Consider the following 27,271-nt stretch of genomic DNA (forward strand, 5'->3'; position numbering starts at 1 on the left):
CTTGGGCGTGCGCAACACGCCGACTGCGAGTGCGCAAGGCCAGTGCCTCGCGTACAAGCGCAGCCGACGAGCCCGCCGTGGGTACAGGCACACCGACGAGCAGGCGGGAGGGGTGTGGATGGCGCGTGAAGAGAGGGGACAGGTAAGCGCGAGCAAGCAGGGAAGATGGCGAGGATCATGGCTTCCGACCTCGAGTGGGAGCTGCGGTGGATCGCATCAGAACGAAGTGGGTGGTCGCGCGATACGAGGGACGGGTGGGCCGAGTTAGGTTAGATCGAAATCGCGGACTTACCCCGTCGGAGGCGCAAACTGAGGAGGGTGATGCAGTGAGGTCGGGTGAAAGGACTGCAAGGTGTTGCCTACGAACTCACCTGTACTAGTAGCTCTCCCGTTGTCTCCACATTGCTTTGTGTGCTCGATATCACGCCCTATTGTCCGTGGCGCCGAGTGAGCAGAGACGCGAGAGAGAGCGCGAGGCGAGCACTATGCACACCATGTAGGAGCACTAAGCTGCATTACCCACAGTTGACAACTTGACTCAACGTGCTTACTTTGCCCAAGACACACGACGTGGCGCGAAAAATAGTTGATATAATCGGCATTACTCTATCTGTGTGCCCGCACGCTGCGAGTTGGTGACCGCGCCCGCCAAGCGGCCAAGGCCCAAAATCGTTGTGACCGCGGGTGGAGCAGAGCGCGGCAAGGCCGTGACCGCCCGCGAGGCGGTGGCGCATGCCTGATTTGTTGACCCCGAGCGGTGACCGAGGCTTAGCGCCCGCGGCGGGCACGACGAATCCGGCTGGAGGACCGCAGGGCGGAACCAACGCCCCAAACCTCAGTATCTCTTTTTGGTCAGCTACGGAGACTACCAAACCTCACAATCAGACGGAAAAGCGCAAGGTGCCTGCTCAGCGCGAGTGCCTCAAAGCGGGTGCGCACAGCCTGAGTGGGTTCTTTTTATCTCCGAACTTTAGTAAGTATCCGTTGTCCTGTTTTTCTGTCACACAAAGGACCTTTTACAGCTACAGTCCATAGTCTTGTCCCCGCCGTCTTTACCGTAGACTACGTCTGCCGTTGCCTACGGCGTGTCGATGCGGCTGTCTTACGTGTGTTGTAACCTCAGCAATCGAATACTATATGTGATCAGCGAATGAACCGAGGTACATTGAGCCTTCATTTCGGAGCCTAGCTGGAACTGAAGGACTGGAACTGAAGGACGACACACTCAACACCGCTGCTCGGCGCCCAGCGCTCAGGAATTAGTATGATACTTAGTAGCCAGTCCGCTCCTCCTTCCAAAAACAGTACCCTGTGGGCGTCTGGTCCTCGTGCGTGGACGCCGTTCTAGGTGGCCGCTAGATTATAACTGTAGTGAGGCTTTCCTGAGAAAACCGAGCAAACCGTGACACCGAGAACGGAGAGGACGCGCGACACCCTGTGGCGCGGAAGGTACGTAACCGTACACCCTCCACGCAGACATGGGTCACAACTGGGATCTATCCAGAGAGACGACCCTTTACCGACGCATAGGATAGCACCGGACATCACTTCTGGACGTGTGCAGGATAGACAGGGCCCGGCGCCGGTGCACTCAAGTTCATACAGAGCTCATCATCCCATGGATGCCGCTGTGGATCGTATAGAGGCCCTCAAGGTGAGAGCTTCATCTGGCATGATTCGTCTGAACGGTTTCTGACGGTCAAATAGGCTGCCACCAGATCCGGTCAGTGACAGAGTCGCGGCGGGTCCGGATCTGACGCAGTCGCGAGTTGGTCACGGTCGCAGGTCGGAATAATCCAAGAGTAGTCTGAGCGTAACGCTATAGGGACTAAGCTGTCCCTGTGAACGTTCCCGAAAGGTCTGGATCAGCAGCTTTTGTGATTGGCGTCATTCGAGAGAGGTTTCAATGGTTGCATGAGTTTCCTTGTTTTCCTTGGTTTCTTGGGTTTACCTAAGCGCCGCTGTCCTGATATAACGTCGCGGTGGCCCAGCTTCGTTATCACTTTCGCGGGCTCGAACACTCCTGGTCTCGGTATGCAGAGCTATCGAATAGTTCTCCTTGGAGGTATGGTTCATTCCAGCTGGTGAGCTTACTTGTATTTATCATCCTCAGGAAGTGGTGTCGGGAAGACCGCCCTCATTGGCCGACTGTGTTACAATGCCTTCAGCGACCTCTATCTGCCAACTATACACGGTATGTAGTAGTTGCTAGTCTGATGTCAGCTCACACCCGCAGTCATTAGATTCGCACACACACCGGCTTGCAATCGACGATGGAGTTTTTCAGGTCAATAGTCTCTGAACAGGCATCTCTGTGTGATAGCTGACGACATGACCAGGTAGAACTGGTTGATACAAGTGGCGTAGATAAGATCACAGACGTTACAGACGAACAGATCGAGGTATTGTTTGTAGCTGTCTCTCCGCTGCGATGTCTTGACGTTTGATCCAACAGAGTGCACACGGCTTTCTTCTCGTCTTTGAGTATGACCTTCTCGACGATCTTCCATATTTATATTTGCTAATATCTTGTGTCATTACCCATCTGCTGTATCAGCTTGACCGTCAGTAGCACACTCACTGACGTCGTCAATATCAGAGATCGTATCTTTGCCTTGAGAGGCCCACATAAGGTGCGTTCACCTCGCTCTATTCGGCCGACTCTAAGATTGACGGTTATGTTCTCAAGAACGTTCCAATTGTCGTGGCGGCTGGCAAAAGGGATCTGGTCTGCGTTGCTCATAATTGTCGCAGCGGGTTATTTGTCTAACAAGCGTCTTTCAGGATGGTGAACGCATGATCCCCCGCCGAATCATCGATCATTACGCGATACAATGGGAGCAAGCCATCCCGGAGACGTCTGCCAAGCGCGATTGGGGCGTCCGCGACATTTTCGTAGACCTTGTCAGGAGGATGAATAGGTACGAGCGCGAGCACGGACCGAAGACGTGCATTACTGCAAACCGCGCGAAATGCGATGAACACGAGCAACACTTGTGTTGCCACATAGTTTGATAAGGCTATCGTTCGTCGTTCCAGATTCCTACGACAGGTTTCGTGCTGATGTATATTTACAGGCGCTTCATGCCGCCTCTGCTTTGCTATTGGCTTGCAATGCCTTTCCCGACGAAACGGCTGTCCCTAGCTCTTTCCTGTTCCCGTGATGCTGTACCCCGTTCTGTTATCCCTCGCTCGTCGCCTCGCTGTCACATTTGCTCTGCCATTGCTGCACCCTACCGTTTTCCTAATTTTCCCAATGCTGATCAAGGTCCATCCTTCCCGCTTCACCCTGTCGATTTTTGCTGTCGTATATGCTCTACTCGTTGATCATGCATTTCATCCCGGTTCGGCGCACAATGATGGTCGTAGTCGCATCAGGAACATTATCATCTATGCAGATGCGTCCTCTGCAGCTCCGTGTTGCATATGACCTCTCCGTCCGCACCGATCTCGCGTTGCCTGCAAATGTCTGCCGCATAGCCCGCCGTGTGCCTCATAGCTAGCCACGGCCATAGTGTAAGGACTGGCCCGGATCCCAGACGACACGCTTTGCTGGTCAAACGTCTTCCCCTTTCGTCTCGCCTCTTGCCTCTCCCTTGTACTGTCTACTGTACACCTGTATCCGTATAGTACAATCCGACCTCTTTTCTCCTCCCGTACAAGGCGTAGTCTCGTCTTGTTACACATAGCGCCCGCCCTAATTGTGTCGCGCCGTTGCAGTGGGATGGCATCGCCATGTTTACATCAACTTCCGTTATATATATTGTCTGGGACCACAGTACTATAGCTACAACTGCGTTGGTTGGCTTGAAGAACAAGCCGCTATGAGGGGACGCGCTCGCCAGGAGCAAATAGTGGCTCTGCGACTCGGCGTCCGTCACTTCGTCCTCATCATTCGTTCCGGGTGCAGCGGGCGTGTACAAAGGTGAGTAGCGCGGCCGGCTCATGCCCCACTAGCGGCGTGCAGCGACACGGCTGCCACACTCCCCCTCGACGCGAAACTTGCGCGAAACACACCCACGCTCACGCCCAGGCGCGCGCGTACGTCGACCACTAAGGCGACCTCCGTGATCCCAACTACCACGACTTCCCTCTCTTCCCCACCTCGACTCGTCGCATGCGTTCTGGACAACTTATACCGCCACCCCAGCGGAACGGTGTGTAGCTCGGGAGTGTAGTACCCCCGGGCACGATGTTCGAGGGGCGGGCCAATCCATGGCTTCCAGGATGAAGGGAGGGTGTGTCGAAACGGGGGAATATGCATCTCGGAGGGGAGTAGTGCCAAAGACGGACCTCGTTGCCAAACCTCTGGCTCGCTGTCCCTATCCTCGGTCCTCCAGGCCTCGTCTACAGCTGTCATCCTGAGTCCTGACTCGTTCCGCTGCTCCCTCGCCTCTTCCGTGCTTCGTATCCTCAACCTCGCTTCCAGTCAACGGCTCCGAGTCGTACCGCGTTCAATCTCGTGCTCGTTCCGTGTTCTCGTTCTCGTTCTGTCTCCTTGTACCCGTTCCGACGTCCTATTCTGAACTCTCGTAGTCGCTCGGCTCGTTGCGGAGTAGGCCAGCTCTGTTCCTTAGTCGCTAAGCTCGTTCCGCAGGTCGCTGTCCTCGTTTTGCTGGATCCTGTCTTCCTTCCGCTGGTTCGTATTCTTCTTCCGCTGGTTCCTAAGCTCGTTCCGCGAGTCCTTGGCCTAACCTGTACTCCTTCCGACTTGCCCTGATCTCGTAGTACTGGTGTTGCTCCAACTACGTGGCACTGCTTCCGTCCGAATGATTCTCGATGGCCCGACTAGGTCGCTAATGACCAACTCGGGGAGATGCCCCCCAACTCCAGAAAATGTGATAGCAGCGAGACGAGCTGTGCTCGTAGTTGCCTAGATTCGGAGGGGGGAGAACTGAGCTATGTACATGTCTTCGTGGCACTGTATGCCGCCGAAGCTGACTAATAGTAGGTACTTGCTATATATGGTAAGTAATGCGAAATCGCACGAAGTCCATCAGGTACAATAGAAATGGGGTATCGGAAGGAATAGCGAAGGTTGTCAATATGCTCGGAGGGAATGGCACTGACCAGGTAGCTCAAAATAAGGGATATACGTACTGTCCGGGCCTATGTGGGGGGCACTCCCCACATCTCCCCCTTACTCGAATTGTGACCGTCCCCGGTCACCCACTCCCCGCCGCGACAGCAACACTGCCTAACCAAGAGCGATCCATTGCGACATGAATGACGCGAGTCCATTAGCTTTGCCGTCTTCTATATCGTGTCCCCAAACTCCGCTTACACCGTGCGTGCAACCGTCGTCCTCGTCAAGCCAGCCGCAGTCTCGATTGGTCCTGACAATTGCCCTCTCTGTGTCTGCGCACGGCAGGTACTCCACGATCCGATGCCCGTTCTCATCCAAGTGCCAGCAGCTGACTAGTTTTTCATCGCAGACCTCTTCTGGGACCCTGAGCTCAGCGCACTCGACCAGTAGGCACTCTCCGGCGAGTCCGAATCTATGATCGTCCGCGACGGTCGCGTTGCCCGAGGCCATCGTGTCGTCCCTCGCCTGCTTGTGCGCCTGGTACTGTCGATTGTTCCGGTCGATGTTGTCTGCGGTGTGTCCTCTCGTCGCACCTAAACTGCGCATGAACCCACCGCGCAACTGCTGATCTGCCTCTATAACCGCCCTCTTCGACTCGTCGCGCGGAAGAAATTCGATGATCCACTGCCCGTGGTCGTCGAGGTGACAACAGCTTACTAGCCCGTCATCGTGCGCTTCGTCCGGGATGTTCAGCTCGGCCGACTCAACGAGTAGGCACTCTTGCAGTCCACGTTCTTCCGCTTCGACCACCCTGTCCGGCTGACCACCAGGTCTACCTCCTCTCCGAGGCTCCCCCATACTCGGATCCGCACTCTGTGGTCGCTCACGTTCCGCCGGACCGTGCGCGTTCGGGTTTCCTGGGCCGCCTGCTTGCCCAGTCTCGCACTGCGTCGAGTCCTCGGCGCTCCTTGGGCTATCCGAGACATCTACCCCGAGTCGTACGCACTCGTGTACCAGGTACTGCGCTAGCCATTCGCTCCGCTCGGTATCCTCGTCAACGGTGCGTGTGTCGTCCTCTGGGATCCATTTGTCTGCCTGCTCAACTTCGCGCAGGGCCGCCTCGGCTTCGGCTCGCGGAATGTATCCCCATAGCCGCCGCCCGTCCTTTGCAATGTGCCAGCATGCGACGAGGTCGTCCTCGGATGTTTGCTCCAGTGTATCGGTGTCGAACTCGCCGAAGTCTCCCAGCAGCCAGGCATCCTCAGATACGTCTTGACTCGCAGACTCGGGCTTGTAGCTGTCCGTCCTAGCCTGTGGACCATCCGCGCCGTGTTCTGTTTGTGGACCCTGCCACGGTTCAACCGGTAAGTCATTGGTCCTACTGACTTCCGTGCCGCCTGTACCCTCAGGCGCGTAGCTCGGTTGGTCGGTGGTCACGTCCCGCTGTTCCTCGTGCGTAGAGTTCGCCTGTTCCCCGCCTCCTCGTTTCGTGTCCACCTGATCATCTCCATCGTCGCAGTTCCCCTTCTGCCATGTCGTAAGCTGCCGGACGTCCTTGTCGTGATCCCCCTTACTCGGCTCGAAGCTCCCGGGACGTTCCCTCTTGCTCCGCATGGGTGCTCCTTGTCCTGTCGTGCGTCGACGCCCTGGTGAGTTGCCTGGATCCTCCGAGGGGCTCACGAGCTGACAGATCTCCGTGAACCCCACCAGTAGTACCGCGTCGCCTTCGCTACCCTGCTGCGCATTCCCACTCGTCCTTTCACGCTCAGAGCGCGTGATGTCCTTTTGCATGCTCGACAACCCTTTCGCTGCGGCTGTCCGCCTCGTCGCCCCCCATGTTTCGCCACGGCCGGTGCATTCATCAGCCCACTCCCCCATACTCGGCTTAAAACTCGCGCCCTCGTTTGCCTTGCTACCTTCGCACACGAGCCTATCTGTCCGGTGTCCTTGCCCTGGTATGTCTGCGGAGTCCGTGGACCGTTCGTATTGCTTGCTGATCTCGACAAACAGCGATTGTAGCACCAATTCGCTACCACCGCCCTCCTCGCACCCAGCGCGTACGTACTCCCTCCGTTCCAGTGGGCGTGACAAACCTTCCTCCGTACATCGCTCCCACGATATGTCCAGTACGCCCGCGAATGGGTCGGTTGACTGACTCGTCTCGGCAATCCCGACCTGCCAGACTGCTTCGCCACAGCCCTCTTCCGTGGACGTGTTCGCTGCCTCACGTCTGGTGCGTCCGTGTTCCGTCCGCGTGCCTGACGATGCCTCGGCTGAAGCCTGCCCTTCCCGCCGCTTCGTCCCCCGCCGAGTCCCACTATCGCCCGCGCATCCGTCCTTCAGCTCTCTCGTACTTGGCTTCAAGTTCTGGCCCTGGCTCGTCTCACCACACGCATGTGCGTGTCTGCCTCGCCACTGCGGTATGTCCTTCACATCCGCCCAGAGTTCGGTCGGCTGGCTGATCTCGAGCAGGTTCACTTGTAAAATCGCGACTTCGCGACCACCGTCCAGTGCGTACTCGCCCGTTTCCTCTCGCTCGGCCTGTCCATCCTGGGTCTGTGCGCACGACGACATTCCCGGTTCGGCTTCCAGCCGCAGCGTGTACCTCGTGTCGATCTCGCCACTCCTCTCCTCAGTCACCTCCCCCTTACTCGGCTTCGGGATCACGGTCTGCCTCGTCTCGCAGCGCGCAAGTCCACCATACGCTCTCTGACGTACGGGATCCTCCTGCTTACTCTTGAGTCGCTCGTCGCTTGGGCCCGGGCCTTGCATCTCGGGCTCGGGCTTTCCTCTACTCGGCTCCAAGCTCTCGCCCTGTTTCGTATCGTCGTGTGCACGTACGTCTTCGAAGTTCGCTTTCAGCCCGTATGGCTGGCTGATCTCGACCAAGTCCTCCTGCGGAACCACCTCGCCTTCGCTATCCTTCGTGTGCTCGCCCGCCTTCCTACACTCGGTACGTCCGTTCTCTCCTGCCGTGCGTATCGATGTCCTTACTTGAATCTGTTGTCTCGCCACCTCCTGCATCTCGCTAGGCCCAGCGCCTTCACCCGCGGGTTTGGACTCCTCATTACTCAGCAGCAGGCTCGCGTCTTGGTCTGTCTCGCCGTGCGCCCGCGCAGGGCCGTCCGCCCCCAATGGTTCCTCACTTCCAGCTTCTCCGGTCCGTCCGTCTTCGCCTCGCATTTGCAGCGATGTTCCTGAGCTAGCGAGCCCCCTCGCACGTAGGATATTGCGATGGTCGATACGCTCGCGAGTCATCTCGCCCGTGCTCAGCTCCAAGCTTGCGCCCCCGCACTGCACACTCCCCGCGTAGGCGTTCCCTCTGGTGACGTTCTCCTCTTGTCCCTGCTCGTGTTCCTTGTAAGGACCATCTCCTCCGTACCTCTCGACTTCGTCTTGCTGCAATGCGACGTCCCTCGATGCAGGTCCTGGCGCGCCGTTGCCTGTCGCTTCCACGTCCTCATCGACCCAGCCACTAGTCTTCCTCTCGCTCGGTAAGTGCCCCTCGCCGCCATCGGGCTCTCCAACCGCATTGCTCGCGGATCCTTGCTCGTTGCTCGGCTCCATCCCTTGTATCTCCTTGCATCCACCCTTCGCCTCACGACACTCCTCGTCGGATGCCTCCCGCGGCCCGGGTTCGTCCAGTACGCAACCGTCCGCCGCCTCTGAGACGACCACTCCCAGCCGTATCTCGTCAGACTCGCTGGGCTCGTTTCCTGGACTACTATCCCTCGCCATCGTGGCCTCTCCCGTGCGCTCGTTCGGCTCGCTCTCGACGCACACATCCGTCGCAACCTGGGACATATGCGTCTCCTTCTCGCTGGCTTGCTCTTCGACTAGCTGCTCCTTCCCGAACCTCGCTTTACCGCTTCGCAAGAGCGTTTCAGGTCGCACTTGAGCTTCCGGGGAGCCCGCCGCTTTGCTACTGTTGGTATCCCTGCGGAACGGCTCCAGCGCCCCTTTACTCGGTTTGATACGCTTCGAGTTGCTGGGTACGATACGGTGCGAACTCACGCTTCCGTGATCCTGCTTGGTCCACATGTACATAGCTCGGTCGATCCGTCGAACCACCTCGTGGTCTTGTAATGGAGATAGTTCCCGTGTATCACGTCCGACACCGAGTCCCTTGACAGCTCGAACACCGTCAGTCTGAATCCCCTCCCCCGGCCGTGCCGCGTATTGCCAGACGGTACTCCATACTAGCGAGCAGTCCACCATGGAATTCCTCCGAGCCCCGGGGAACCGCGAGAAGACACGCCCTGCGTCCATGACCTGAGGGACCACCAAGCCCCTAACGAGCCGTCCAGACCATAGCCCAGGTGCTCGAGCGATCGTTGTGCCGAGTCCTCGCCTGTTCAGCTCTGCCCCCAACCCTGAACGGTTGTTGGCTTCGTCCCAGACCACGCCGCGCTCGCTCTCAATGGTCTTGAACCTCTTCTCCGAAAGCCTGGGTACGCGCACCGCGCTGTTCTCGGTACGGAGCATGCTGGCGATCCCGTTCTCGTCCTTGGTCCTTCCCAGTCGCCTCTGCCTGTGTGTCTCGGCGTTCGCTACCGCGCCTCCGTCTCTGCTTGCAAGAGACTCGCTAACTCCGTTCAGTGCGACTGTCGCGCCCGCCGTCACGCTCGCCATGGTTTCCTCAGCTCTCGCTCGGTCCTCCTTACTGGTTCTGCCGTGCTCTTCCGTGGAAGCCCCTCTGCACGCTCGTATTCCCTCCGCAGCCTGCTCCCGCGGCTCCAGGTCGTCGCCTCGTTCCCTCCGGCTGTGGGCACCCTCGAGGCGCGAGCTCCGCGCAATTCGACTGGCAATCTTCCTGCTCGCAACCTCGGTCGTCCTCGGTCCTTGATTCTGTACGCGCGGAGTGCTTGGTTCGTCTAGCCACGCGCCCGCCCAATCCGAATCCGCAAGCTCTTGATCCTGAGGTTCGCCCACCGCTTCCTCCGCGGCGTCGTCGCCACTAGCTGCTGATGGTTTCGCATGTCGCCCCTCCCGTAGCTCCCGTTTGCCGCCTCGCCCTATGAACCATCGTCCCGAAACGCCCCAATACTCCTCTCGCCCTCCTCGTTCCCTCCGACGCGCGGCTTCCTGGGTGTCTGCCTTCGCCTTGCTCGTGCCTGTTGGACTCTTGGCGCACTCCTCTCGGTCCTCGCCTTCCGTTTGCTCCGGAGGAGGCACTGTGCCTATCGAAGCCTCGCGTCCGGATACCGTCCCCTTCCGCCCGATCGCGATACCCCAGACCGGAGAGAACAACGGTCCTGCGCGTGTCCGGCTGATCGTAGGGGCGCTCTCGGTGAGTCCATCCTCCAGTGAAACACGTCCGATCGTTGAGGTCCCCTCTGTGTCCTGCTGCTGAGCCTCCGAGGTATCAATCCGGCTGGAAGTGCTCCATCCCGCCGCTTCCTGAAGCTCGTCTTGTTCCCTCCGGCACACACGACACTCGCAACTCGCCCGTTCAGTGTCCACCACTAGACTCTCGGTGCCATCCTTCCCGTCCCCTTGTCCCGTTCGTCCCGACGCAAGACCCGGGATCCCCACGATCTTAGAGCTGGGTGAACTCGAATCCGTGGAGTACTTGACCTGTGAATCACGGTCCCTGTTCGCCTGCTTCACCGATTCCTGCGTCGAAACAAGTCCATGAGCGGCCATCCCTTCCGATGGCGGATTTGCAGTTGCTGGGTCCGCCAGCTGGCATCTCGGTGCTTGCGTATCGAGGCCAAGACCTGCTGCGTCGCGTTCGTTCAGTCGTGCGTGTTCCGGTGACTCACTTGCGCATCCGATTGCCCGTCTTTGAATCATCCGGTCACACTCGGACCACTCCCATTCATCCGTACGTTGCTGCGCGGAGACGCTAACACCCTGCGCGCCGCTGGATTGGCCGCAATGAGCGTCTGCTTTGATTGAGGTCAGGCCCCTCCGGTCGTGACGCTCTCGGACGTACTCCTCGCGTGCAGTTCCCTCCGGGCCCGACCTTACCGTCTGACAAGCATGAGCCGTTACAGAGCTTCTCGCACCTCGACAGGTAGAACCATACACAGACAAGCTACTAGCATTGAGAAGATGTGGGAGCTGCGGGAATGCACGCGCCAAATCCGCGACTTGAGTGACTAGCGAGGCGCCAGTAGGCTGTGCAACCTGCGGTTCGAGCGCTTGAGCGATCGTCTCTCGCCTGAGTCCTCTCTCCACCGACTCTGCCTGCGGCTGCTTGTGGTCCTCGCTCCGGATCTCGTCGTACCGCCTCTCGTCCATCGCAAGCATGTTTCCTCGTTGAACCCTCGCCAGGTCAGCATGCTCCCAGTCGCAGTCGCGTCCATCATCGCTCCGTTGTCTGCCCAAAAGGGGCGCGTCTTCAACTCCGAGCTCGAATGCGCTCGTCGCATGCCCCTGCACCTGCAAGACAGTTCTCGCGGAGGGAGATGAATGTCCGGGGTACGCGTAGTCGGCGGAGGACATCCCATAGGTGAGCGTGATGTCAGTCGCTCTAATCGTGACCCGTCTGAACCCCTGCGCCTGTCGCTCCTGCTGCTTGCGCGTATCAGCTACTTCCGCCGTCGCGCCATCCCGTCCTAAGGTATCTTGCCGGATGCCTGACGCGTGCGTCCCCTCTGTCTGCGAGCGTGGTACACCTCGTGGAGTTGATGTGGACTCTTCGGCTTGCGAGGGAAATGGACCGCGCCTTGTCGTATGGCATCTCCCGGTATGTCTATCCTCTAACGATGTTTTCGCGACTCGCCTGATCCCCCGTGACACCCGTGCAGCTTGCTGATATAGCCTCAGCCAGTCGTTCCCGGCTTTGAAGACTCGTCTCGCCGCCGCCAAGAACTCTCCGACCTCTTGCCGTTCCCCGCTACACGCGCTAATGGCTCCGCTTGAAGCCTCACCACCCGCTATTCTCTCCTCGTCACGGCCTAGCTCGCCGTCGAAACCCCGGCCTTGCGCAATACCAGTCGCCGCTAGGTTCTTGCATGCAACTCCCGCCCTCCGTGAGTCTCTCTCTCGTGGCCCTGACTCGTCTTGCTCGCTCGACGCCCCGCCTGTGCCGCATCCAGGAATCCCTATCCTTCCGTCGATTCCTCGTTCGACATCGCTTACACTCGGGTCCTCGTAGGTCCGCCCTTGGTCGACTAGGTACGCCGCATCCGTTCCCTCTCGATCTCCTCGTATCGACGCCAGTATCTCGCCGAACGGGGTCCTGTGTCGGTGACCGACCTCTGCAAGACTTGCGTCGCTCCTCGTAGCGATTCTGCCGGTGAGTCTAACCTCCGTCATCACATCTCGCGCCTGTCCTAATGCTCGGTTCTCTGTTCCAGTTCGCTCCTTGAGCCGCGGGTGATCGTCCTCGACCATCTCGACTCGTCTCGGCGCCGCCAGCATCTTCCCGACCTTCTCAGCACCGTGGCGGTGCGCCTTGTACTCACGGCGGTCTGTCGTGTGCGTCTCCGCCGTGGTCTGCGCCTTAGCCCATTGCGTCTGCTCGCTCGCCTCCCGCGCATGCTCCTTTCGCTCGCGCATATCCTTGTATTCGATGCTACCTTCGCTCGTCGCCTCTGCTCTTTGAATCCCCTGCTCGCGTGCTCGGTTACTCGCTGGACTCCACGGCCTGCCTGTTGAACGTTCACGCCGGCTCTCGTATCCTGACTTCTCGAGCGTCCTGAGGCTAACGTTCACTCGACAGGCTCCGCCCCCCGACGTCGCTCGCTCGTCTTCCGTCATAACGCACTCGTACAGGCCAAACTGGTGCTGTGACGTCCGCCGGGCTGATTGCTCATCCCGCCCTCTCCTCGCTGCTGCAACCCTTTCCGACGCGTTGTGCTGGTGCGTCATCGCTTGCTCCGCGTTCGTGGGACTAACACTTGTGTCCGTAGGTATTGCGTCGCTGATTTGCGCGGCCTTCATCCTAACGAGCCCATTTCCCGCGGGGCCGTCGAATCGCCCGAACGTCCTTGCTGTGAGCCCCAATATCTCGAGGAAGAGCTCGTCGAGTAAAGGTGGAGTGCTGCCCGACGTGTCCGTAGGTACTCGTATTGTAGAGCTCGCGTCACCCATGTACATTCGCCATATATCCATCGCGTGCCCCCCTCGCGAACCGACAGTCACACCTCTGCGCGCGTCTCCGGATCCAAGTGCCTGCTCGCGAATGCTTAGACCGTTGCCGCTCGTGTTCGTCCCGGGTCTCGTTGTCATGGTGAGGCTTTCATGCGGAGTAGCTCCCTCGTGTTTCCCCGCCGTCAGACTCGCTACTCCAAGCCAGAAGTCACGAAGTGTGCATGTGGTGCCTCGTTGAAAGTGCGACCGTACGACGACGTGGGCATCTGCTATCCTGGCGCGAGAGGCGTCCTCGATCAAATTGCTCCTCGTGTGCACGGCAGCTCGCTCCTGGATCATCGTCTCGAGTCTCTGGCCTTCCGCAGTGACATCCGTCCGCGCAGCGTGTCGACCCTCATGAGCACTGTGGTTCCGCGAATCCGTGGATTGAGTGACCGCGCCGCCTGCATGTGCCGTACCTGGCTCGTAGGTCGCAGTCGCGGGTCCCGGTCCAGTAGCTTGCTCGTAAGTCTGAGGTGCAGATGTTGAGGCTGTGAAGAGCTCGTCGAATGTGTACGTGCTGTCGCCTCCGAGACGACTAGTCGCCGAGTCCGTGATAGACTCGAGCCGTACCGTTGAGGTCGTTCTCGCGACTACGTCCGCATCGCGCATTGGTGTCGGTTCCGCATGGACTATAATGGTAGACTGGTAATGGAGGGAATGGACCTCAGCTCGCCTGTACACAGTCCCAGTATAGACTTCGGTAGTGGGTGGGAAATTAATGGAGTGAATTGTGTGCGCTTGCCTGTGCTCTGAGTGCGATGACGCGAGGCTGTAGGCGGAGCGGAAGAAGCACGAATAGGGTACCACCCCTCGCGGTGGGCTCCAGTTGTGTAGCTCGGGAGTGTAGTACCCCCGGGCACGATGTTCGAGGGGCGGGCCAATCCATGGCTTCCAGGATGAAGGGAGGGTGTGTCGAAACGGGGGAATATGCATCTCGGAGGGGAGTAGTGCCAAAGACGGACCTCGTTGCCAAACCTCTGGCTCGCTGTCCCTATCCTCGGTCCTCCAGGCCTCGTCTACAGCTGTCATCCTGAGTCCTGACTCGTTCCGCTGCTCCCTCGCCTCTTCCGTGCTTCGTATCCTCAACCTCGCTTCCAGTCAACGGCTCCGAGTCGTACCGCGTTCAATCTCGTGCTCGTTCCGTGTTCTCGTTCTCGTTCTGTCTCCTTGTACCCGTTCCGACGTCCTATTCTGAACTCTCGTAGTCGCTCGGCTCGTTGCGGAGTAGGCCAGCTCTGTTCCTTAGTCGCTAAGCTCGTTCCGCAGGTCGCTGTCCTCGTTTTGCTGGATCCTGTCTTCCTTCCGCTGGTTCGTATTCTTCTTCCGCTGGTTCCTAAGCTCGTTCCGCGAGTCCTTGGCCTAACCTGTACTCCTTCCGACTTGCCCTGATCTCGTAGTACTGGTGTTGCTCCAACTACGTGGCACTGCTTCCGTCCGAATGATTCTCGATGGCCCGACTAGGTCGCTAATGACCAACTCGGGGAGATGCCCCCCAACTCCAGAAAATGTGATAGCAGCGAGACGAGCTGTGCTCGTAGTTGCCTAGATTCGGAGGGGGGAGAACTGAGCTATGTACATGTCTTCGTGGCACTGTATGCCGCCGAAGCTGACTAATAGTAGGTACTTGCTATATATGGTAAGTAATGCGAAATCGCACGAAGTCCATCAGGTACAATAGAAATGGGGTATCGGAAGGAATAGCGAAGGTTGTCAATATGCTCGGAGGGAATGGCACTGACCAGGTAGCTCAAAATAAGGGATATACGTACTGTCCGGGCCTATGTGGGGGGCACTCCCCACAACGGTACGTGGTGCTCACCCAGCACGAGGCGCGGGTTCGCGTCGAGGAGTCGAACACGAGGAGCCACTCGCGTCGGCGGGGTGGAAGAGGCGCGAGATGTCCGCGGCGCGCCAACTCGGGGAGTACATTGAGCGGCGGTGGAGATGGTGCAGGAGGTAGGGATGTGGCGGGTGCGAGAGGAGGGGTGCGGCGGGTGCGAGAGGAGGGTCGCGTGCTACAGAGATGGGTCCGCGCGATCGTGATGGTCATTGCCATACTGGCTCCTCTTTCTCGTCCTCCCGCGCAAACATCAGCTCCGAGGCCGGCATCCTCACTGAGCATAGTCATGACAGGAGGAGGAGGAGGGATCCGAGTGAAATCGCGCCTGAGTGGCTCAGGCGTAGAACACTCAGGCACCGAACTGAACGAGACCAGATATGCTATCTGTGAGACAGGTACTCTAGAGTACAGGGAAGGGGAAAAGAAGAGAAAGGGGGGAAAGCGGTGGTTCGAAGGCAAGAGAGGTTGTTCGTTTTGCTTCCCCGCGCGTTACCGGTTGGAGGAGGAGTAGACAAATACATTGGACACAAGTATACTGTACGTGCAGACCGATAGCGAGTCAAGCAATGCATTGTAACACACTGGCACGTACCTGCGCAAACTTCGTGACCGCACATTCTCTGTCGCCGTCTGTCCTCCTAATGTCATTTCCGAGTCGCCACTAGCGCAAACGGGCGCTTACCTTGCATTCAAATTGTCATTATCGCCTGGCCGACACCTAACACAGAAAATGAGTAATTCACGAGCCAACTTAGCCAGAGCACGAAGGAACGAAAGACGCGCCGTGCAGCCTGAGGGTGACGCGAAAGCATCAAGCGGTAATCGTACTCATTGTCCGACCAAACGGGCAGCCGTCCTCTTTGATTGTACCCTTGTTCTCTCGCATGCCATTACCCAGACAAACACGGAATCCAGTATAGACCTCCCTCCTGGGCAACCAAAGACGTCGTGCATGTGTCGGCGGTGCTTACCGGAGCCCGCGCGACGAAATAAGCATACATGCTTCATCGTTGGACGTGCACAGCCTGTTGGCTATTCTCTTCCCATCCTGGACAATCAAAGGCGTCGGACACGAGCCGTCTCAGCTGCCCTACAAAAGTGAGTCGTCGTCTCTGTTCATACCCTCAACTTTCAGCGATGGCGTATAACCTTGCATTTACCTTCACTTGCCACAAAGACTCCGTCAACTGCCTTGCTTTCTCTGCCGACGGCTCGTACTTGGCAAGTGGCTCTGACGACTGTACGGTCTTTGTGCACGATTGTGAACGGGGAATCGAGATTCAAAAGCTCGTTGGTGACGCTCCTGTCACTGCTCTGCTCTGGCACGCGAATGGTGGCGGAGGTGAGAAGTTGTTCATCGGCTATGGGAATGGTAAACTGAGGTTTATGGACATTCTACCGGTGCGTATGTGGTGAGACACTCATAGGCTAGCTCCTCACAAACTCGCCAGGCTATTCCGGACGGGATTCAGTTCCCTATGAATGGCGACCTCCCGATCGAAGGGCTGGATTACGATCCCGTCAACGGCATGTTGGCGGTATGTACCGCTCGTGAAGTGAGACTTTGGCGCGAGCATCGAGCGAGTACGTCGTCGTATGGACCCCCATCCAGATCCGTCTTTGCTGACACTTACCTAGCTTGCTGGGGGTATGTATGCAGGCTACCCCTTCCGATGCAATCGGACGTCGCCTCCGCCACGGATAGCGCAAATGGTGTTTCGCCACGTTCCGTACATTGGCTGGATTCCGGAACGTACTTGCTCGTTTCCTACATGTCTCATGGCGTTGTGTACGTAGTACACCCAACTTGCCGCTCCATTCTGAAGCTCACGCGTTGCCATGAACCCTAGGTGCTGGAATGTTAGAAGTTTGAAAATAGAATGGCGACTGCCACTGAAAAGAGCCCGGATGTGCGTTGCTGACATTCTGTCGTTGTCGATGTACCACCTAATCTTGCCAACAGTGGCAGGTCGTCGCTATCCCAGAATAAGAAAGTGCTCGTCGTGTCAAATCTTCACGACGGTTTCGACATGTACAGACTCAGCGGTCAACTTCACCTTTGCACTTTCAAAACCAAGGCACTGATGAACATTCCCCTCCCTGTGTTATTCATCCATGACGGCAGAGCTGTATTGACAGGGAGTGACACAGGGTGTGTCTCTATTTACGACTGTGCCACTACGCTGGTGATGCAGGCTCTAGCACATGGTGGGTGCTCATACGTACTGGGCACGTAAACGCGGCCTGAACGTTCTCGTCAGGCCCCCACATCATTCAGACATTGGTAGGCATTCATGCAACATCGTCTATCTATGCCAACTTCTTTCCTTGTCTCCAGGCTCAGCACAATGGCGCGGTCAGGCTTCTCGCAACTGCCTCGTCCGAGACTGGCGACCAAACATACATTAAGCTGTGGTTAGCACAGAAACCAGGTACAGAAAATAAATCTGTCGCACGCTACCAACTAATCAAGTTGTCAACAGGTCGACTGACACAATCAGATCGTGCGGCATCTTCGACCTCGCGGGCAGGCGAGACTATTGGGACGAAGCGCTACGTGTCTCGTTCCGTAGATGCGTCCGTCTTCCAAGACTCGAACAACAGCGACAGCCGCGGCATGCGATCGTCTGGTGCAAGCGATGGGGGTGAGGTAGACTCTGCCGGCGATATGGTTCAAGACGTCAGGCACCGAAAGCCGACCGCTTTACCGAAGCGGACTGTTGGGGCTCCTGCATGTGCGACGGAGCGTGATATCCAGCAGGACTCCGGCCAGATGCATCGAGGGGAACGGAGGCAGACTGAGCCTGCGGCGCCTCAAGGAGAACGAAGGCAGACAAGGCCTACATCACTTCGGAATGAACGCCGTCGTCCCGATGGCTCTAGGCTTACTGGTTCTATGGCCACTGGCTATCCCTCTATGGTTTGGGTATGGTGTCTCATCATGACATCGGTTATACTCATTGTCGTTCTACTCCTTGGTCTACTTGTCTACTATTGGGAGGACGTTGTGAGTGCCATATTGTGCTTTCTGACTGTCTCATGTGTACATCTAGTCCCTAGAGCGTCTTCGTATCGCAATCATCTTACGAATTGCCCAAGCACCGGTCGCAATGTGAACGGTATGTTAAGATCATGTTTGTCTTGTACTCAGACTCATTTCGCAATTTAGAACGTATGAAACCGCTGAACTGTGCATGAACGTCGGAGTCATTGTCTGAATTGACCTCGAGATTGACCGCGTGACGATCTGTACCTTTGTATTTGTGGAGTGCCGGTGTCTTACGTGTGTGCGGTGGAATCCATGCGTCGTCTAACCGAAACACTCCTTGGAATACTGACTTGCGTTGCAACAGTGGCGTCAGCGGCATGATTGAATCGTTCAACATTATCAAGCTTTCAGCGCACCGCTGCTTTACTCGCCACCAGCATTCTGGTATACGTACGCAACATGCAACGGCTCATGCTCGTTCATCAAAATTGTCGTCAAAAATCGCTACTGCGGGAGAAAACATCCCTATGCTCTGTATGTGATCACGCATGGATGTGTGCTATGACGCCCGTCCTCCTGCTCTGCAGCCACTGTTCTCAACGTCTCCACAGCTCCCATTGTGATCCGGTTGATCGACATGCTGTTGATGACCCACGTCTATTCAGTCGCACACATCGGTCGGCATGTTGCGTCGCGAATGATTGTCCTTGACTCTGTACGCCGTTAAAGATGGCTGGCTGACCCATTACTATCGGCCCTTACCCCTCGCCAATCTCAACCGCAATGCCTTGAGACGCGCCCTCTGCCCCCCTCGGATTCCGTATGATACACCCACAGCCAGGGCTGGGAAGTCTCCGCGACGATGGACCACGTCCTTCGACGCAAAGGATAGCCTCAAGCGAGCCTCCGAGATAGCAGCCGCGGCATCCCTGTGCACGCCAGTCCAGGCCGGGTCGTTAGGGGCGCCGCAGAGGACGGCAATGACTCGTCCGGACTCGTCTGTGATAGGTCGAGTAGTCCTTTAGAAGCGTGGCGCGTGACGACGGTGATGTACGCGGATGCAAAGGCTGTACGTACCTTCCATCCCAGCGGACTAGTTCAAAGCCAAAGTGTGACCCTTCGCCAACTAAGTCATCCAGCTCATATTGTCGCCGTGAGGCGCGTGACTCCCTGCCCCCGGTGTACGCACCGCTGGTGTGTGGTAGGCCTTCAGCGGCAAGGTTCGTACCAATTGAAAGGCCGTCCTTCAGGTGAGTGTTGAGGAGCGGCAGCCGCGGCCTCTGTACCGAGCCATACGGTGATGCGCTCTCCGTTCGTCGTCGCCTCCGTTTGTCTTTTGCCTGGGCTTTTCTTCGCTGTCGTTCGATCGACTGCAGACCTGCGAGCTGCGTTCCAGCCGCACATGCAGTGTTGTCGTGCTCTACGTATCCTGCTGAGGACGCCGCAGGTTTCGATGGTGCGGCGCTGCTAAGCGAGAAGGGCGGTTCAAGACGCGGCGCTGGCTGCGCATAGGGGACATCCAATGGCGCGAGCTCGTAGTCCTCCCCTTCAATCTCAGTGTTCGCATCTTCACTCGCAATGGCTGCCGTCAGCAGTTGGCGGAACAAGAATCCGGAGTGGTCCGCAGCGGCGAGCGGTCTGCCTAACAATGAATGACAGTGAGCGCCACTCTTCAACGTCGAGAACGTCTGGCCCCTGCTGGGAGGCCGAGCAGCGTGGCTGCAATCCCCCAGTGCCTGGCTTGGCTCCGCGTAGATGCACTCATTCTGCTTGTCCACCCAGCGGGACCAGAAGTGCGTCGGACACTCACCGCAGACTGGGGCTGGGGCAGGCGTACAAGCCATGGGACGACCAACGTGTGGCACGAGCGACCAGCAGCCGGAAGAACAGGAGCCCTACGCAGCGACGGGTCAGGGTTGTGTTCGACCTCAACACGTATAGCAGGCGGAGGCGGGCGGCCAGGCGGGCGACGCGCAGCGCGCTCGACTGCGTCGGTGTGTGAGGTGTGATTCCTCCACACGTGATACACGTGCACTTGTGACAGTACGCAATGGTGACAAGCAGTCACCGCAGCGAGGCCAGTTCCATGGTTATTACCACAACGAGCTTATTAGTTCCCCCAGTTCCATGATTTCCGCGAAGCTCGTGCATTCCCGAGACCTTTCGCTCTTGCGACAGTACTTACCGGTGAGTTGTACGCCTCATTCACGACTCCTGCGTGCATGCATTACTGAGAGTTTGCATTCGCTCCCAGCAGACGCGGAGGCCATCGCAGGGGACGGACGACGTCCAGCGTTCGTAACGGCGGTGAGCGGGCCACTTCAAGAGCTTCACTCGCGCTCCCCTCCTTCACTCTTCGCACACTGATCGCGCTTGGCAAAGAGCTGGGCCGCTAAGCGATCGCAGCCACGGGACGGCTACGCCCTCAGCGTGCCCGTCATCCCTTCCCCGTCGACGCTGAATTTAGCGTAGGCAGCCTCCTGGCATGCCGCGCGGGGAAAGAAGTTAAGCTTGAGCTGGGCTCCAATGGGGCATCATGGTCGCACCTACCGGATCTTACCGCATTTTCGAGACTACAGCCTCAAACTCGCTATTGTCCCTCGTCCACGTTCCGCGGCCGCCTATGCGTATCGCTTATGCGAACGGACCGCTCCACGACCATGTCCGTGCAGCGAGACTAACCGGCTTCAGCCACTTGCGTATGTGGGCCGGGCCGTGTGGCTGCAATGGCTGACCTCCTCGCGATTGTCGCTCCAAGCCGCGACTATACGAGTACGCTTTTCACCGCCCAATAAATTTACACACCTCGGTCAGGACTCAGGACCAGGGGCTCCAAAACGGCAATGCAACCAAGCAATGCCCCAGCTGAGTACCATTTTCAACGTGGCATGAACGTACGCCGATCTGACCAGTTCCCCGTTGTCATCATGGGACACGCTCCTCCCTCCGGCACGCAGGCGCTTGTTCAAGTGCGGACTGCATTGTGCTCAACGAATATATGTGAGGTTCCCCCCACAGCGCTTTTGAGTCGCAAACTCTCGGCTCGACAGCAGCCCGCCACTCCATCGCACCTCCGGTGGTATGCACCCGGCTCGTAGCTATAGCGTCCGACCCCGAAGGGCCAACCGGCACCGAGCCAGGCCGACCAGGTAAGTCTCCCTTGCGTCGCCATGGTCCGCCATGGTTAACGTTAGCGGTGCCCGAAACAGCGCGCGAGACAGCATGGACGACAGCCGCAGTAACCAGACGTCGTACCACAAGCGCGCGAGACTGGATGAGTCCGACAAGGTGTGCGCGCCGTTCACAACGCCCCACAGCGAGGTGCCTTCAGCTCTGTGAGTTCCGCGCACGCGTGCACATCCGTCCTACGCTGACCAGACTGAACGCATCATACTAGTCCCAACGAATTCTCATGGCAAGGTCATGAGAGCCACTCGGTTCATATGGCCGGCGAGTTCGAGATTTCGCAAACACCCGCTGAGGTACAAGACGAGCTACTCCGCATGATTGAGGAGGGAATCCGGCCGACGCCCTCGTTCCTGTTTGAGCTGCCGGATGCTGGTCTACCTCCCCAACATTCATACGTCCCAGATGCGCCGATGTGGCCCGTCTTGGGTCATGCCGCGACGGCGGAGGCAGTGGCGCACCCACCGTCATCGTTCTATGGGTACCTTCATGGTACCGATGGATGTGACGGCTTACCATCCATACTGTCAGACACTGACGTCCCTGCCGTGGGCACGATCTACTCTGCGGTTAACCCCTTTGCACCCGCCATGGCGGAGAATCTACCGTACGTTTTCGCCATTCTGTATGGGCTTCGGTGGCTTTCATGCGTCTCTTCATAGTGTTCTACAGGGCGAGCATCAAGCCCTCAGAAACGCTGCGCCCTCTGGACTTGAACCGGGATCTGTCACCACCCAGGAGCTTCCCATTTGGTGGCCGACATATGGTGAAGGCGAGATTTATCTTGACAGGAGGTTAGTGATAAATGTACGGGTGACAAAAAAACTGACTCTACATTTCTGGGATTTTCAGTGCCACCGGTTCCGACTTTGGCGACGTCGTCGACTATCTTGAGACCGCACAGCCGCGAGCAAGCGGAGACATGTCGCACGTAGAAACCATGGCAGGCAACGCGGTGGATGCTCTTCAACCGCTACTGGCCGACATCTCACGTACCGGATCTATCGGGTGCCTGAACGACTTTGGATTTGCGGATAACACGTCGTCGGCTGAGCTTCCCAGCATCCCGTCCTCTCCTGCGTTTCTTGCGTCCGGACATGCGTTGGACAGGGTGCTCATGCTTGACGAGGGGGATGAATCTCCATGGGGCACGTCTAGTGAAGAGGCCTCGCATTCGGAGAAGCCAGCAGTGAGTGGCGTAGTCGGGCAGGGGCTCGATCAGCAGACAGCAGACAAAGTAAGCCGTCACTGGTGGTTGTATCTCTCTTTCTGACGGACGCCGTTATAGGAGAAATCTGCTGGCTTCACGCGAAAGCTACTCGAAATAACGCGCGACCTCGTTTACGGCGCATGCGATCGATTGCTGCCGGATACGTACGACGCCGTCCCCATCAGCACTATGACACCTACAAGCAGGACCAGTGCTCCGATCAGCACCGACTCGAGCTTCACGACGACGACGACGACGACGACGGCGGCGGCGGCGGCGGCGAGCGAGAGGACGGCACCACCCACGGTTACGAGCACGGTAACGGCTACGATCACAGTCACGATTACGAGCGCGAGCGCTGCTGCCGATGTTGTAGGACCTGGTACCACTACCACCACGAGGACGGTCGCTACGTCGGCCGTTGTCGCGGACGAAGATGCAGGGACAGCCACTCTGACGCTTTGATTCGTACGAGACCGTCATAGAATAAGAACAAACGCATTCCCTTTCCTCATTGCTCCGATCCGTCTGTATCTGTACCCCGTCTCACGTCGCTCTGCCCTGTGTTGTTTGTCGGTACCTGCCTTGCTTGTCGGTACCTGCCTTGAATGTATAGATGTTGCTCGACGGGCTGAGTGTTCAGAATGGCCAAGTTTCGGCGATCGACTATATGAATTGCTCGATATCTACGGGTCTCCCCACCCCCAAGTTCTTGACGAGCATGCGAACTAGCCTCGAGCCGGCAGCTGAATTTCGAAGCTTGAAGGGTCGGACGCTCTCGTACTGGAGCCCGAGAGCGGCCAATTCACTCGCCGCGACGCCGCCGTACAGTGGCGCTGCACCGACTCGGCGGTGGGCTCGCACTGCGCAAGCCAGCGCCTCCCATATGTAAGCGCCCGCTTCATCGCAAGCGTCCGAGTCGACAACCAGCTCCTCCTCATGACATCACCTTTCGTTCTGCACTGCTTGCCCGTTCTCCGTCCCAATGACCCTATATGTCTCCTTCCATGACTTCTGTTCACGCGCCTAGGTCCGGATCAACACGTCTGCGACGGTTCGCCGACTACTATACCAGCTCGCTCAGATGCGCACCTGTGAGGTCAGAGTCTGTTCATGCATATCCACAAGAGCCTCATGGCAGCAGGACGAACGTTGGACATGCAGTCGCTGTGCTGCCTTGGGTGGTAGCGAGGGCGCGAAGTTTCTAACAGATATACTCTGCTCGCCCCTCATGCAAATGTCCAGGTACGTACATGCACACTGAAATACCATCCACGGCGATAAACAGTTGGACGATTGGACAGACAACGATACAATGGAAACAATGCAACGGTGCAGACTACACCAATACTGGCAATTCGATGGGCAGACCTCGCGCAGTCGCAGTGGCGACAACCTCGCTGCACTTGCGGAGGTATCTATTGCACATCGGTTTGATGAGTCTAGTCTCTAGAAGGGCGATACGATGCTCACTTTTGGACAGCTCGGACGGCCAGCGCCTGTGCACCAACGTCGGTGACGAACACCCAAGTACCCGCACGCATGACGATCAAGTCACCGCGCCACTCGATGTCTGGTGAAATCTTCCTGAGCGCTTCGTTGACAGGAAGGGCGGGATCATAATGGGCAGCAACGAGGAATCGCTGTGCCCTTGCGCTGCCCACCAAGTCCACCCAAGTCTCCTGTAGATTACGCCCTGGACCAAGGACGGATTCTAGCGAAGGAAAGCGCGGGTGTGCCGAGGACTCGTTTCGTGGGGTAATAGTAGGTACGTGGACGCCGCGACCAACGCGGGCCTCTGAGCTGAATATCATCCCGCGGATGGATCTCATAGAACACTGGTGCCGGTGTCTGTCAGGTTCAAAAGGGCAGCTTCACTCAGCGCGCACTCACGTCTTTCGTCGCGCAGGCTTTCCGCAGAGTGGGCATGTTGAAAACTGGGGGAAGAAGCGCCACTTGGGGTGTGGTTTTGCGAGATTAACCTGGTGCATACGAGGTCTTTTGTCCTCATTCGCATACCCCGTCCAGGCTCTGATACTGACACGTGCGACGTGCATTGTCTACATCTGTATGACACGGGAGTGCCGTTGTATCCGTGTCTTGGACAGCATCGCCGGCAATGCGGATGACGGCGTACATGTAGAGCGAGTCATGTGCGAAAGTACGTCCAACGGTGCTAGACTCGAGCAGGGACATTACGGCCACTCCTCAAAGCGTTCGCCGTGCTCGTCTACGATCTGACCGGGAGCTGCTGGCTAAGGTGCGATATCGCATACACGTGTTAGCTGCTATACGCATCACCGTCTGTCCTAGGCCTTGCCCTCATATCTACGCTGGTACGTTCCGCCTAAAGGCTTTCCTCCAGGTAATCATGCCGACGTGTCATCCGCAATCACTCTAGCTTGTGCCACGTCTGCTCTGCGGAGATGTCCCCCGAATTAGCAGACAATGACGGCCGAGGAAGAGGACGCCGTGATCAAACTCGTGGCATCGTAAGGTGAGCGAGCGCCCAGCCACTCCTCCGCGATCCTCGAACATTCAACGCTCAGCGCTCAACGGTCAGCAAGTGTGCACCGTCGTCGACCGCTTTCTGCATACGGTACGTACCGTAGTGCGGACGCTCCGACAGGTATGCTCACCCGGAAGGTATGCTCACCAGATCTGCGATGTAACACTCAGTATACCCGGCCAAACAATGGAACACAGCCGGCCTGCTAGTAGCGCTGCCACGATGTGCACAAAGGAGCGTAGGTGGTTATAATGCCGCATCCTCTTCGATGAGCTACGCCAACAACTGCAACCCTCCGCCTAGCGTCGCGTCGATATGCACCCAACGTGTCCTGTGTGGCGGTGGAGTATCCGCAGACACTGGAGTACTCCCTCACAGGCCAGTATCCATACTATGCGGTGAGTGCTGTTCGGACGTATGCACGTACTCATACTGATCGACGGGCCACCTTCCCGAAACTAGGCCACGTCTTCTGCCAAGAATGCGTCGAGACTCTGATCGCACGCGACCAGTGCTGTCCGTACCGAGATTCTCTTCGCCTGATCGAAGCGGAGGATACTGTGCCATACTCTTCAGTCCCGAGGCCGCTATCGCACCGACACTGCGTGTTAGGATTGATAGGTATGTTGATCGTCAATGCCCACGAGAGACTTCACTGAGTTACAGCCTCGTAGGCGCCTCGCCGTGTTATCAATGGAACAACAGCGTGTCGACAAGACTCTCAAACGCGTGGCTGCTAGTACCGAAATCGTTTCCAAACACGTCTGCGTGCAGCGAGCAAGTATCTCCAGGCATTACGGGAGCCTCGATCGCATCACGAACGAAGTGCGTGCACTTCAGAGGAAGGTGGGCGCCGTGCGCGCTGAATGTGTTCGTGAATACGATGCAATTATCGCTCTTCGAGCGAAGGTGAGCTCCTCCGTGCCGTCTGGAAGTGTGCCAACGTCTTATTGCCCACAGTCTGCTGCGCAAGCATCTTCCTTGAGGCTGAGACGCCACCCACAGCTGGGGGAGCAACGTCGTCGACAGAGGTCTCCGTCAGCAGCAAATACGGAGGATGCTCCGTCCGCGGTGAGTCCGTCCTTGAGTGAGGTATACTCTGTCACAGATTGATGACGATCCGAACACGCAGAAGCGACGCAAGACCTGACTTTTGCGTGACACTTTGTGTCGTCGTCTTCTGCGAGAGACGGCGTTCGATTATCGGCGTCTGGAGGTGTACATTACGGCATATTGAATTCTTGGCTTTCGCTGGGTGTCTTAGCGCTCTAATGCCACTATCGAAAGCTTGAGGCCTGAGGCCTGAGGCCGAGGGCCTGAGTACTCAATGGCTAGCTGCCGATGTGCACCGCTTCCCTCGAAGCCATTTCCGAGCACACTGATTCCGAGCGCGGGACTCGAGCACTTATGGACCCACATGTACCTGCACGGCAGCGCGGATCCTGTCCCCTGAAGCTGAAGGCGTCCAAGTAGCTCGGGAAATCGATAGATCTAAGGAAACCAATAGATCACATCCTCCGGCTGGACCCCGGTACCTCCAAGACGTCAGTGTGTTACTTTGTTTGGCATTGCTCGGCAAAGTCCGATCTTGCCATCGCGATGAGTGGCTGAATGTACGCCGATGATCGACCAACTTATCTGACAGGTCCGTGCAACCATGCACATCGTCTGCGCTGTCTGTGAGGACCGACTTCGCGACAGCGACGAGTCCTCGTGGGTGTTTAGGTCGGCTTGCGGTGAGTGCGCATAACTCTTCCTGGTAAATGAGTAGCGCCACTCATGCGTCCTCATCCAGGTCATTTAATCTGTCGCTCGTGTCTGGAGTCCCTCGACACGCCAACGGTCACAGCAGGTATTGGTATGCGAAGACTGCAGCGCTGCAATTTCCAAGCAGGACTGCCGTAGAATCTATCTCAATCCGTGGTTGGTTGCAGACGCGTCGGACAACGAGATCAACGCGCTATTGACAGGTGAGCCACTAACTGCCTTCATCGTTTGCATGACATGTAGTCACTTCGTAGGGATGCCAATGTTTCCATGACATGAAAGGCATTGTGGCCTCGCGACATCGGCTGCAGCTCTGCGAGAGCAAGCATCAGCTAGTGAAGCAAGAGCTGGACGATAACGTCGAGCTATCCACCGCGCTTCAATCCCAACTCGCGAATTTGGTCCAGACACGCTTGGCCATTGCCACAAGGCTACTAAGCCTTTCACGAGCGGGACGGTCTTCGTGCAGAGCGTGTTGAGCTGCAGGAACGGCAGCATGGCACGGTAAGTTCTACATGTTTAGGAGGTTGAAAGTTATTTGACTGGGTCCGTAGGCTCCGGGGTGATTAGCACTGGCAGGACCATCGCGTCTGTGCTCTTTAGAGCTGGCCATGCTCGAGCATGCTGTTGGTCGGTGTGTTCTGCCTGATCCCGCCGAA

The 27,271-nt window shown here is 57.6% G+C and overlaps 4 protein-coding genes across 4 annotated transcripts; 2 read left to right on the forward strand and 2 right to left on the reverse strand.

The window, feature by feature from the left end:
- Window positions 1-7,250: 7,250 nt before the first annotated feature.
- On the reverse strand, window positions 7,251-14,140 carry B0H18DRAFT_958497 (uncharacterized protein; the record flags this gene model as incomplete). Its single annotated transcript, XM_048042693.1, has 2 exons — window positions 7,251-7,343; window positions 7,460-14,140. The coding sequence occupies 2 exons, from the start codon at window positions 14,138-14,140 to the stop codon at window positions 7,251-7,253; spliced, it is 6,774 nt and encodes a 2,257-aa protein (XP_047888139.1).
- A 2,484-nt stretch (window positions 14,141-16,624) lies between these two features.
- B0H18DRAFT_884063 (uncharacterized protein) lies at window positions 16,625-17,385 on the forward strand (the record flags this gene model as incomplete). Its single annotated transcript, XM_048041015.1, has 4 exons — window positions 16,625-16,740; window positions 16,802-16,861; window positions 16,915-17,173; window positions 17,290-17,385. Coding segments are annotated over 4 exons (531 nt in total), but the record flags the coding sequence as incomplete, so codon positions are not given.
- Window positions 17,386-21,120: 3,735 nt separating this feature from the next.
- B0H18DRAFT_1123801 (uncharacterized protein) lies at window positions 21,121-22,801 on the forward strand (the record flags this gene model as incomplete). Its single annotated transcript, XM_048034751.1, has 5 exons — window positions 21,121-21,275; window positions 21,338-21,733; window positions 21,789-21,920; window positions 21,979-22,363; window positions 22,415-22,801. The coding sequence occupies 5 exons, from the start codon at window positions 21,121-21,123 to the stop codon at window positions 22,799-22,801; spliced, it is 1,455 nt and encodes a 484-aa protein (XP_047888141.1).
- Window positions 22,802-23,675: 874 nt separating this feature from the next.
- On the reverse strand, window positions 23,676-24,171 carry B0H18DRAFT_884058 (uncharacterized protein; the record flags this gene model as incomplete). Its single annotated transcript, XM_048041013.1, has 2 exons — window positions 23,676-23,754; window positions 23,810-24,171. Coding segments are annotated over 2 exons (441 nt in total), but the record flags the coding sequence as incomplete, so codon positions are not given.
- Window positions 24,172-27,271: the final 3,100 nt, after the last annotated feature.

The sequence above is a fragment of the Fomitopsis serialis genome (assembly GCF_022376445.1).
Source record: "Fomitopsis serialis strain Sig1Antser10 chromosome Unknown B0H18scaffold_106, whole genome shotgun sequence".
NCBI lineage: Eukaryota > Fungi > Basidiomycota > Agaricomycetes > Polyporales > Fomitopsidaceae > Fomitopsis > Fomitopsis serialis.